Source organism: Nicotiana attenuata, chromosome 6 (genome assembly GCF_001879085.1).
Source record: "Nicotiana attenuata strain UT chromosome 6, NIATTr2, whole genome shotgun sequence".
Taxonomy (NCBI): domain Eukaryota; kingdom Viridiplantae; phylum Streptophyta; class Magnoliopsida; order Solanales; family Solanaceae; genus Nicotiana; species Nicotiana attenuata.
In genome coordinates, this window is record NC_031994.1 from 38,597,481 (window position 1) to 38,611,164 (window position 13,684).

Here is a 13,684-nt window from a genome sequence, read left to right on the forward strand (position 1 = left end):
AAAACCTCGCCGGTAAAACCCATTTGGTACAAAATTAAATCTAAGGAAAAAAGAGTGCAACGGGTTCTTTAAAACCTATGTCCTTCATATAGAAAGGTGTCTTCGATATCTTCAGTCGATCACCTGCAATGGATTAGTTTCAAATTCAAATGGACAAAAGGAGAAAGTCATACCTTAGCAATAGTATCATTTGAGTAGTGATACGTTCCAATTGTTCGGCAATTGTTCACCTTCCATTGTGCTAAGTTTGCAAGATCCTTTTGCCGACAACTCCGATGAATCGGTACGGTCCTTCCCAATTTGGGCCTAGTTTCCCTTCATTCGGGTCTCGAATATTGAGGGTAACTTTCCGTAGAACTAAGTCCCCGATTCCAAAGTGTCGAAGGTTGGTCCTTCTATTGTAGTATCTCTCGATTCTTTTCTTCTGCGTTGCCATCCAAACAAGGGATTCCTCTAATTTTTCATCTAATAGCTCGAGGCTAGTATTCATAGCCTCGTAATTTGACTCCTCCGATGCATGTCAAAACCTGGCGCTGGCATCTCCGACCTCGACAGGGATAAGGGCCTCGGAGCCATATACTAAAGAGAACGGAGTAGCCCCTATGCTAGACTTCGATGTTGTTCGATATGACCAAAGGACCTCGGGTAGAAATTCTCTCCATTGTCCCTTTGCATCGTCCAACCTTTTCTTTAGGTTTGGATGATAGTTTTGTTTGTTGACTCAGCCTGTCCATTCCCGGATGGGTGGTATGGTGTTGATCAGATCCTTTTTATTTTGTGCGCTTCGAAGAACCCTGTTACCTTGCTGCAAACGAATTGCTTTCCATTGTCACATACAATCTCGGCAAGTATCCCGAACCGGCATATGATGTGGTCCCAAACGAAGTGAATAACTTCCTTTTCTCTGACCTTCTCGAAGGCCTGTGCTTCCACCCTTTTAAAAAAATAATCAGTCATAAATAAAATAAATTTATCTTTACCAGGGGCCGTTGGTAGAGGGCCGACTATGTCCATTCCCCATTTCATGAAAGGCCACGAGGATAGGACCGAGAGAAGTTGTGGGGCTGATGGATCATCGGTGCAAACCGTTGGAACTTATCATATTTTTTAATGAACTTCTTAGTATCCTTTTCCATGTTATCCCAGTAATACCCTACTCTGATAATTTTGCGAATCAAAGACTCGGCGGCGGAGTGATTCCCACAAGTACCTTCGTGGATTTATCGTAGAACATAATCGGTGTCCCCCGGCCCTAAACATACCGCTAATGGTCCATCGAACGTTCTCTTGTACAATGTTCCATCTTCATCTAATGTGAACCTAGCAACCTTAGTTCGTAGGGCCCTCGATTCTTTGTGGTCCGATGGGAGTTTTCCATTTTTCAAATAATCGATATACTTATTCCTCCAATCCCAAGTCAAACTTGTAGAATTTATCTCGGCATGACCCTCTTCAACTATAGAACTTGATAACTGGACGATAGTCCCCGGGACGATATCATCTTCTTCAATCGAGGATCCCAAGTTAGCAAGTGCATCGGCCTCACTATTTTGTTCTCGAGGCACATGATCCAGAGTCCACTCCTTGAAGCGGTGCAAAGTTACCTGTAGCTTATCCAAGTACCGTTGCATCCTATCCTCTCAAACTTCAAAACTTTTGTTTACTTGGTTTACCACCAACAGTGAGTCGCACTTGGCTTCAATGACTTCTGCTCCCAAGCTTTAGCTAGATCGAGACCTGCAATCATGGCCTCATACTCGGCCTCACTATTAGTCAACCTAGAAGTTTTGATAGATTGTCTAATGGTACTACCTGCAGGTGGCTTCAATACAATGCCAAGCCCGGACCCTTTCACATTTGAGGTACCGTCCGTGAAAAGAGTCCATACCCCCGATGATGTACCCGATCTTAGCAGGAGTTCTTTCTCTACTTCGGGTACGAGGCTCGGGGTAAAATCGGCTACGAAATCAGCAAGGATTTGTGACTTGATGGCCATTCGGGGTTGATGTTCGATATCGTACCCGCTAAGTTCGACAGCCCATTTGGCCAACCGGCCTGATAGCTCGGGTTTATGCAAAACATTTCGAAGGGGGTAAATGGTTAATACACATATGGGATGACACTGAAAATATGGCTTTAGCTTTCTAAATGCGCTTATCAATGCAAGTGCTAATTTTTCTAAGTGAGGGTATCTAGTTTCAGCATTTCCTTGAGTTCGGCTTACATAATAAATAGGGAATTGCGTACCTTGCTCTTCTCGAACTAGTACCCACTTATCGCTATCTCGGATACTGCCAAATATAAGTAAATCTTTTCATCTACCTTTGGGTTGTGAAGCAAAGGCGGGCTCAATAAGTATCGCTTAAATTCTTCCAAGGCTTGCTGGCATTCTGGGCATGCGAAATCCTTTCTCTTTTTTAGCAAGGAAAAGAACCTATGACTTCGATCCGATGACCTCAAAATGAACTGACCCAAGGCAACTATTCATCCTGTTAGCCTTTGCACGACCTTAACACTATCCACAACCGTGATATCCTCGATGGCCTTGATCTTGTCGGGGTTAATTTAGATACCCCGATTCGACACCATGAAGCCGAGGAACTTACCCGAGCCAACTCGGAAGGCACATTTTTTTGGGTTAAGCTTCATGTTATACTTCCTCAAGAGTTTGAATGTTTCCTACAAATGAGTTAAATGGTCCTCTGTGCACAGGAACTTAACCAACATATCATCAATGTAAACTTCCATCAATTTACCTATCTGTTCCTCGAACATTTTGTTAACTAGGCGTTGGTATGTAGCTCCTGCATTTTTAGCCCGAAGGGTATTACCTTGTAACAATAAGTTCCAAATTTAGTGATAAACAAGGTCTTTTCCTAGTCCTCCGGGTTCATTTGAATTTGATTTTACCTGGAGTAGGTGTCGAGAAAAGTTAGGATCTCATGTTCGGTCGTGGCATCGATCATACGATCGATTTTGGCCAGTGGGAAAGAATCTTTTGTGCATTCTTTGTTTAAATCCTTGTAATCTACGCACATTCTAAGTTTGTTTCCTTTTTTAGAAACTACAACTACGTTGGCTAACCATTCGGGGTATTTTACCTCCCGAATAGACCTTATTTTAAGAAGCTTGGTTACCTCGTCCTTTATGAATGCATGCTTCACCTCGGACTGGGGCCTCCTTTTTTTCTTTACCGGTCTGAACCTAGGGTCGAGGCTTAACCGGTGTGTTGTTATTTCCGGTGGAATCCCAGTCATATCTAAATGGGACCAAGTAAAGCAATCCATATTATCAAATTGAATGAGTTTTTTCCTGAGTTCGGGGGTTAATCCTGTTCCCAGGTATACCTTTCTCTCGGGCATTTATTCGATCAGTATGACCTGCTCCAGTTCCTCAACCGTTGACTTGGTTGCATCGGACTCTTCGGGAACAACGAAAGTGCGAGGAGTAAGGAAATCCTCTTCTTCGTCTTCGATTACCTATTGGTCCGATTCCGTCGAGGCTGGGGGAGGTGATTACTATTTGGCCGCCTGCTTACCTTTGGTGTTCGACTTTTCCAAGATCTAATACTTTGGTATCAGCGTCACTTCATCGACTGCAAATATTTCCTTTGCAGCGTTTTGCTCTATATAAATCGTTTTCACATCATCCTTTGTTGGGAACTTCATCATCTGATGAAGAGTTGAAGGTACCGCCCTCATGTAGTGTATCCATGGTCTCCCGAGGAGTGCATTATACCTCATGTAGCCTTCAATGACATGGAATTTAGGTTCTTGTATGGTCCCGACTACGTTTATTGGTAGGATTATCTCCCCCTTTATTGTTTCGCTTGCCATGTTGAAGCCATTTAGGACCCGGGATGCAGGTACAATCTGATCCTGTAGGCCGAGCTGTTCTACGACCCTCGATCTAATTATGTTTGCTGAGCTACCTGGATCCACTAGAACACATTTAACTTGAATTTTACTTAAAGAGCAGAAATTACCAGGGCGTCATTGTGCGGCTGAGATATGCCTTCTGCTTCCTCGTCATAGAATGATAGGACGTCCTCGGGCACATAGCTCCGAGTTTGTTTTTCTCTGACGATCGACACCTTGGTGCGCTTGAATACAGGTCCTTGTGGGACATCGACACCACCAACGATCATGTGGATTACATGTTGTGGTTCTTCCTACTCGTTTTTTCTGCTTGCATCTCTCTCCTTGAAGTGATTCTTAGCGCGATCACTGAGAAATTCTCGAAGGTGACCCTCATTGAACAACCGAGCTACCTCCTTCCTTAGCTGCCTGCAATCTTCGGTTCTATGGCCATGTGTGCCATGATACTTACACATCAAGTTTGGATTCCTTTGAGAAGGACCGGCTTGTATAGGCCTGCGCCACCTGGTATCTTTGAATCTTCCAATAGTTGACATAATCCCTGATGCATCGACACTGAAATTATACTCCGACAATTGAGGTGCCTCCGCGAGGTCGGTATGTTTATCGAACCCATTCTTACTCATGAGTCCCCGAGAGCTTTGACCTAGATCGTTTCTCCGATCATTCCGAGGAGCATTACGACCCGAACCGTTGTTTCTCCGATCGACATATGGCTGATACCGTTCCTTGTTTGATCTTGATTCCCTGTCTGTATCCCTCGGGGGCTTTCTGCCAATCTATTAGGATGAACTGAACCCGAGGGGTCTCCCAACTGGTCGTCATCAACCCTGATCTTCGATTGATAACGATTACGCACGTCTGACCACGTCACAGCTGGATAACTCGATTATATTCCGCTTCAATTGTCAAGACGTGATCGAACTCCATTCATTCAAACCTTGCATAAAAGCCTGTACTGCCGAGTCATCCGAGACCGGTGGTAATTCCATTCGCTCCATCTGAAACCTGGACACGAACTCCCTTAACATCTCGTCGTTCCTCTATTTTATCTTAAAAATGTCCGATTTCCTCGTTGCCACCTTTATGGCCCCGGCGTGTGCTTTCATGAAGGCATCTGCTAATATAGCAAACGAATCGATAGATTTCGGGTGCAAGTTGTGGTACCAAATCATGGCACCTTTCGACAAAGTTTCCTCAAATTTTTTCAGCAATACTGACTCAATCATCATCATTCAGGTTGTTTCCTTTAATCCCGCAAGTATATGAGGTAATATGCTCATTAGGGTTGGTTGTCCCATTATATTTGGGTATATCGGGCACGCGAAACTTTTTAGGAATGGGCATCGGAGCCGCACTCTGAGGGAATGGTTTTTCTATGAACTTTTTGGCATCTAAACCTTTCAGGACCGGGGGTGCCCTCGGTATTATGTCAACACAGGAGTTATAAGTTTCCACCTTTTTGTCATTGTCTTCAATCTTCTTTTCCCCAGACTCGGTCCTCTTGGTGAGCTCTTGAAGCATTCTCATAATGGTGGGGTCAGTCCCCAAGCCATTTTCGTTTGACTTCTCTGGTGCCGGCTCAGCACATCGAGTGTTTTCTGGTTCAGCTATACTCGGAGTTTTATTCTGACACTGAAGTTGAGCGATGGTAATCTGCTGAGCTTGCAGCATCTCGAATATCACCTGGAGGCTGACTCCCCCATCTCTTATACCTTGTGTTCCTTGGCCCCCAGATCGGGCTTCCCTGCGTACACTTCCTCCGGGGTTTGCGCCTAAATTTGCATTCAAAGCAATGTGCGAACTAACATCAACTGGTTCCACATTTGGCATTTCCCTAAGGTTCATTGGTGGTACACCAACCCCTACATTGTTGTTTTTCCCATCAAGTCCAAGACCTTCGTTGTCGTGAACATGTGCGTTTTGCGAGTTTGACATGTTTAATCCTGAGAACAAAAAATCTTGACAAGAATAAGTGTGAAAATAACGTGTGTTATCAGAACCAGTACTGAAATAATCACTATTATCTTTAGCCCCACGGTGGGCGCCAAACTGTTTACCTCGAAAATACGAGTAACAATTAAATTTGATTTGTGGTTTTAAAGATATGTGATTTAGTTCAATACCAATTAATAATCAAGAAATATAACATATAAATGAAAGAAATGAGTGAAAACTGGTGTTACTAGGAAGTATCGATCTCGAGCCCAGTGACCTCGAGATGGATTAAGAACAGTAAAACAAGAATAGTAAAGCTAAAGAATAATTCTGATGAACACTGAGTGAGAAAAGTAAGAGAGTATATTATTTGCCAATGATTAGATGATGTTTGCAAATGATTGGGGTCACCTTTATATAATAGGGGAACCCTAAATAAGGTACATTTCCATTTACAGTAAAGAATCTTATTGGGAGAGCTGTCTAACCGCCTAGTACGGATTCGTACAAATCTATTTCGGGATTTACGACATGATCTTGGGACGTGGCAGGAATCTTGCTCATTCTGTTACAAATCCGTAACGGCATTATCTCGGGGTTGAGCATACTCAGCTTCGATACTTATTGTACTTCGATCCTCGGGCATTGCACTCTATCTTCGAGAGCTCAAGTCTGGTCCATCGAGCTCGAACTCGACATTGCCTGAGCTCGGGCTTATGGTGACCCCTCGAGCCCGGGAAATCGGGCATACCTGATTTCGACCGTATACATTATTATACAAGAATCACCTCATCATCGATGTTCTTCTATTTATTTTCCACAGAATAAACATATGAATGGATCTTATGTCGCTTTTTTTTTTTTTTAGCATTGATATTAAAATAACTGGCTTTATAGGTAAATATTTACAAATACTGCTTATAAAAAATTCAAAAGATATCTAGCTGGTAAAGTGTCAAACTCATGTGAGACGCGCTGCGTTTTGTCTTGATTACCATTTAAAAGAAAAGAAATCATATCTTGTCACTTACTAACTAAGTGAGTTCGTTTGATTTTCACCATAAATGAAAATTTAAATCAAATTCTGAATTAAACGAAAATAAACGTAGTCTTATTGGCTCAACTGAACTTGGTAAAGTAATTTTTCATCATTTAGCAAGAAACGAGAACTTTTGGACGCTTGAATAGTCACACCTCACAGAGAGCACGTGATCAAAACCTCTAGCTCCACTCATCAAACAAAAAGATACATTTGACCCTAATTAAAACACACAACGATATCCAATCTTGGATACATATTAATAATCTTCAACCTAGTTAGTTGCCTAAACAGCACACCTGAATTTGGACAACATGTCGTTGACAAGAATGTCTGTCATACGACGATGAGCTTCGTCTGTCAAATGAATTCCATCCCAGTGCACGTATCTAGCCGGATTCGAACAAACATTGATCCCAGCAGCTCCACACACGGACCTAAAGTTAAAGTTATACCGCCCTCCAGTTCCACAACACGCACTAAGCAACGTGTTCTGGTCAAATCCAAAGGAAGAAGCACTGCGCATAACTGTCAAAAGGGAACCATAGAAATCCCCGTACACAATGCTAACATTCGGGAATTCTCGCTGCAGATTCGCGATAGCCCTGCTCACGTATCTATTATGATACGAAGCGAAGTCATTGTAGTTCCTCAAGCAACCCATTTGGTCGTATGCGCCTGTATTATTGTCAGGAAATGATGTTAGATAAAGCGGCAAGCACCCGAGTGGGTAAATTCCTGGAACCAAAAAGCGCGTGGCTCCGAGCTGAATCACATCTTTGATGCCTCTCATAATCCCCGCGACAACGTTAGGAACGTATGTCCTAACTTCTGGGATCTGTTTGTTCTGGAAAAAACCATTGTAGTAATCATTTCCGCCCCATTCCCCCATTACTATCAGAGAGTTTTTGAGAGTCTGCACATCTGGAGCCACAGGTGGACTGAAGATGAGTTTTGAACCAACCTAATTGGTTTGCGAGCGGGGTGTTCCAAGTGGGCAACCGAATGTTTCGGGCAGTCCAGAAGGAAGTGTTGAGGGCTGTACCACCAGCGACGGCGAAATTAACGCCTTGTGTGAAAGCAGCACCCCTGTCCAAGTAAGCATTGAGGAAAGGGAGTTTGAAAGATTTGGTAATAAAGTCGATAATGACACGGCCGTTTGAGAAACGGCCAGTGGGTCTGTTGAAGAAAGTAGAGCCGTAAGGAGAGCGGTCGGCACGGAAAATGATGGAGGCGCCGGGTGTACGGATGACATTACCGGCGTCGGCGAGAGAATCGCCGAGTTGGTACACTGAATTAATGTTGCATTTAGTTTGGGCAGTTGAAGGAGTAAAGAAGAAAGCTGTCAATGTAATGAGTGAAAGGGACAAGGAAATCTGGGTTATTGAAAGAGTAGCCATTTAAGAAAGTTTATGTCTGAAATAGAAATCGGTGTACTATATATAGATAGGTAGGGAAGTTCCTGGCTGCTACTGCTATACAAAAGCGATGGCTTTAGCTGTTCAGTGGCTGTTCAGTGGCTGGTTGTCACTTTGTCTCTCTTTCCCTTTTGTGTTTTTATTTTTGTTTAATGCCAATTGCCAAAAAACAAAGTCTCGTGTTGGCTTTTTGACTGGTCAAGTGGTTGATATTCTACAATGTGGAGCTATGATATGTACAGTTTTTCTTTCCACGTGATGCCCACAGTTCTAAGACAAAATTTAGTACTAATGTCTCAATGTAGGTGAAGGATTTCGGAATATAAGGTTTTAATTTTAAATTGTCGAATCATTGTCAATATCGTCTTTTGCTCTCCTGAGGGGGAAAAAAACAAGGACAATCACATAGATTTATACAAGGGCAAACTTGAGCTAAAAGAGATAAAAGATATTATTGGGGATTATGGATAAAAGAACAAATTAAATACTTTAATCATGATTAGCGTCACGATACGAAATCCTTCCTTAGGAATTCTGATGGTTAGTCTCTTAGACTAGGTAAGCCTTACCCTCTGAGTTAATAACAGAATTTAACCAAAACAACTATTAAACATGAACCATATTTTTCTATATAAAGCCACCAATCCCAACATGATGTACAATCTCCCAAAACCGATAATACAAGTCATAAGCTCTACAGAGTTCACTAGAAAATTTCTAAGTACAACTGTTCCGGAATAGACATAAACTGTACAAAATAAACTTCAGAAGGTGACTCATAGGCCTGCGAACGCAATGATAGGTATACCTTGAAGTCTCCACAGCAATATATGATCAGCCACGTAATGATCAACAAACTCCGAAGTACCTCGATCTGCACAAAAATATGCAGAAAGCGTAACATGAATACACCCACTGAGGTATCTAGTAAGTATCAAGTAACCTCGGTAGAGTAGTAACGAGGAACAGTCAAGACACCTACTAGACATAATAACATGTACAAGTATAAATGTGAAACTAACAGGGAACAATATCAATATGAAGTTAAGCACGGTAGAAACGATAACCGATACTGGTAATAGAAAACTAGAAGACAATTACACTACAAGAAATTTAATTTTTAACGACCACTTCTTAACGAAGGGACATAAACCCGGTCGTTATAAGTATACTTATAGCAACCAATTTTTTTCCCGGTCGTTGAAACTAATTATTAGCACAATATTAAAGAGGGAATAGTATTTGGCCCTTAAAATATAACATAGCCGGTCGTCAAAAAATTAATGAATAAAAATTGGCGCTAATATTTCCCTCTTTTTTCCCAAACCCACGCCTGTATCGCGAACTACCCAAAAAAAAGGAAAAAACCCTAAACTTATTTTGGTAAACGACCTGCTATTTCTCCTGCTGTGAACGCTTATTTTGGTCACTTCCATTGATAACTGCTCAACTTCGAGTTTCTTCTCAGGTGAGGTTCGAAATTGTACCCTTTTATGTTAATTTTAGTTTAGATGAAATCTCAATTCCAAGCCATGGCTTTTCAAATTCAATTTTTAATTTCAAACAGAAAAAGTGATTGAAAAGCTAGGGTTTTAAGGGCAAAATTGTTCTCTGCTCTTGAGTTTTCTTCTTCGATTGTGTGTTCGCATTTCGAATTTCAGAAAAGAAATTACAATTGTACGCCCTATTGATCTTCATTAGTTTCGCTGTTGATTACAATTGTACGCCCTGTTAATCTTCATTAGTTTCGCTGTTGATTACAATTGTACGCCCTGTTGATTTTCTGTTCGCGTTTCGCGTTTCGACTAATATATATATATATATATNTATATATATATATATATATATATATATATATATATATATATATATATATATATATATATATATATATATATATATATATATACACACACATACATATATATTAGTTTCTGCTCTGTTGATGTTCATTCACGGATCTTGCTTGAGTTTGGTTGGTGTTTCGCTGGTTCGGATGTGACTGTTCGAGGATGACGTTCACGGTTCCGAGTTCAATTAGTTGTTTTTTTCCATACTTGAATTTTGGAGTCAAAATCTGTGTAATTGCTGATTTTTCAATTGCTGTTAAGGAACATTTTGCTTAACAAGTCTATTAGTGTCACTCCCTCTCTATTTTATCTAATTAATTGTGAATCAAGCTTCAAAATGAGTCGTTTAAGGATAAGTCGAGTTTGGAGTATAAATTGTTTGGTTAGATAATTGATTTCTTTACGAATTCACTCATTTAACATTAAGTAGAACTTTCTTGTTGATTCTCAGAATTTGTTTTAGAGTTGCCCTTTAAGAGAATATCTTGATAAACATATTAACACGAAATGAAAGGTGATTAATTAATGTTTATGAACAACTAGTGATCGACTTTGCTTCTAAATTAACTAAATTAATTATTATATATATTTTAGCCTTCTGTGTGATTTGCAGATAAGGGGATACTTTCTGCATATGATTAGTAATTAATATTTGTTTGGATAGACTCAACATGCTCATTTCATAGAACAGAACGTTTTAAGGGTGTTCATAACCATGTGTTTAGCGGTTCATAGTCAGAAGATCATTTGTCTGATTAAACCTTCATTAAATGAAAACTATAGTTGCTTGCCTTAATTAAGATTGAGCGTGAGTATGTCTGTTTTAGTGCTCACACATCTGTTGTATCATACTGTTCAGTGTGCACAAATAGGTCTTTCTATTTTCTGTTCTTCAGCAGAAAAGGATTAAGTAGGTCCATGCCTTAGACGAAACTTTTATTCTTTGAAAACATGTACCCATAACACTTTCCTTTGATGATAAGTTGACAAATGATGAGGTATTAAACATGATCAACTGTTTTTCTTACACACGTCGAATCATATGGTATTGGTTATGGTAATTAGGACCTTTTCAGTTTTATGTATGCTTCATATTTTCTTACTGATCACTTCTCTAATACTCATCCTTGTCCAATCTTCTTGAAATACAATATTTTAGTGGCTACCGTTTATTTTTTTTGAGAATGATAACGTGTTCAGTGGCTAACATTTATGATGTTATCAAGATACTAACTTAGCAAAATAAGGCATCATCTTAACTTGGCAACTAATGTTAACTAAGTAGAGAAGGTTTATATAGAATCCAAGCTCCACATTTCCCTCACTATCTATTTCATTGTAGATACATTGTTGTAAGTGATTTTATTGTCCATATCCTATTTGTTTCCCTTAGACCCTTACTTTCCTTTTATTATCCTTTCGGTTGCTCCGTGTCAATCTCTTTATTCACCACCGCTCTCCTAATAATTGTTGTCGGTTTCTCCAACTTCCACCTTCCTTTGGTTCACCACTCTTCCTCTTTTTCTTCAGCGCGGCAGTTGTCATCTTCTATGTATCCATATTTATCTTTGTTTAGGTGGTATCTCTGATAGTCCTCATGTTTTTCCCAGATTTGAAAGTTTGTTCTCTGTCGCTCTCTCACTTATGACCTTGCCTAATTGGCAGAGTTGTAAGTGCTTCATTTACTGGTGCTAAATTCCTATTCCTTTGATCTTGTAAAAGTTGTTCAAATCCACTAGGCATCAGGCCAATATTTTGGCATTTCTTTTGCCGTTACTATCTTAATAAGCACAATGATCTCTGCTGATCCACCTGGTGATGAAATAACAAACATTTTGTCAAGACTTCCAGTCAAAGCTCTCGTGCAATTCAGGTGTGTTTGCAAATCTTGGTTTAATCTTATTAGAGATCCTCATTTTGTTAAGATGTACATGAATCAACATTCATCATATAAGAAAACCTACTTGATAAGTAAAGATATCTTAGATGTTGGGGAAAAAGAATGTTGCACTTTGTACTGTGATGAAACATTTGCCGAGCACAAGAAACTGTAATTTCCTTTGTGGGAATCAACTAAAAGATTTGAAGCCTTTGTGGGAATCAACTAAAAGTTTTGAAGCCCTTTGTGGGAACATCCGCAGTTGCATTCAATGCAACAACAACCTCCAAATCTGAACCTACAGTAGCTGGAACATTTATAGATGCTTCAACATGTCCTGCCCCTGCTACTGTTTGTTGATTATTATCAGTGTTTGCTTTATTCAAAACCTCCTCTTGTATATTTATTCTAGCTCCTGAGGCAGTCATATCAGCTTGTCGATTATGCCTAGAATTAGCACCGTTTACAGCCTTATAAAGCCTTGCCAAGGCTGTAGTAGTAGGAACATCATCTGTAGGTTTAGATTGACCCAAGGAGCTCCAATATGTGATACTGATACCAAGGAGATCCAATCTTGTCCCAAACTGCCATCATTTTGATGATATGAGTTGTTCATACTAGCTGTACAATAGTAACTGCTGGTCTTTAGAAGTTGGTCCGTCTCTGGAAACCATGGCAGTGAATGAGTTCCTGCTGGATTTTCTGTCTGAACCCGAGTCAGAATTAACAGCTACCTCATAGCTCATTTTAAACTTAGAGGAAAAGTTTGTATCTAAGCTGGAGGAAGAGGCTTTAGTCCTACGAGAGAATCCACTACCCAATTGACTTCTACCAGCAAGAGATTTCTCTTTAGGACCAACTGTGGCATTTAGTGCACGCTGCTGCCCAGATTTTGCAACCTCTTTCTCAGCTTGTATTGTCGAACTAACACCCTCCAAAGTTGATACAAGTTGCTGCTGTTTGGATGGTATAAAAGCAGGAACATTTGGACTTAATCCTCTCCTCTTTGGCCCGATGTCTGTGAAATTAAAAAACTGCTCGCCTTGCACCTTTGCTGCCTCGTTCTTTGATGGAGGAGTTGCTGAAAATTGAGCTTCCGCATTGTCATCAGGATAAGCCTGTTTGGACGACGCTGCTGCTGCCCAGTTTTTTGTGTTATTACATTCAAGGTTTTCTGCTTTATTACACTCCACCAACTGCAAATTATGCCCATCAATCTTCCCATCATCATCATTTACATTGCGTCGAGCGGCAGAAAGAGTCGAATTTTTTATGAAGATCTGCTCGACCTGTTGCCCGTTGTTCTTGTCTGGAGTGACTTTTTTGCTGGACACCATTGTCCAAGCTTTCTCATGTAAATTATGAACTGTATCATCACCCTTAGCCCCATCCTTTGGCCAATTAAAATTCCCAGCAGATATATGATTACTACTGGAAATTTCAGCTTGCAAAATTGTGACGCGATCCTTTTGTGGTTGTTGCCCATGTTTTGAACATGCTTCTAATTTATCCCCAGCCTGTGCAGTAGCAATATCTTCCTTACCAAGCAGTTGTCCTTCCTTGTTGCGATCAGTAGCTTTAATAGCTATTTCAGTAACATGTTCCTTCGGTTTTCCCTGTTCAACTACAGCTTCAGTTATCCAAACATTGACACCATTAACCCTCTGCCCCTCTGAGTGTGC

The 13,684-nt window shown here is 40.5% G+C and overlaps 2 protein-coding genes across 2 annotated transcripts; both read right to left on the reverse strand.

The window, feature by feature from the left end:
• LOC109226856 (GDSL esterase/lipase At5g03980-like) lies at positions 6,936–8,234 on the reverse strand. The gene has a single exon (XM_019391745.1). The coding sequence runs from the start codon at positions 7,745–7,747 to the stop codon at positions 7,142–7,144; it is 606 nt and encodes a 201-aa protein (XP_019247290.1). The 5' UTR covers positions 7,748–8,234; the 3' UTR covers positions 6,936–7,141.
• Positions 6,936–8,361, reverse strand: LOC109226857 (acetylajmalan esterase-like). Its single transcript, XM_019391746.1, has one exon. The coding sequence runs from the start codon at positions 8,253–8,255 to the stop codon at positions 7,725–7,727; it is 531 nt and encodes a 176-aa protein (XP_019247291.1). The 5' UTR covers positions 8,256–8,361; the 3' UTR covers positions 6,936–7,724.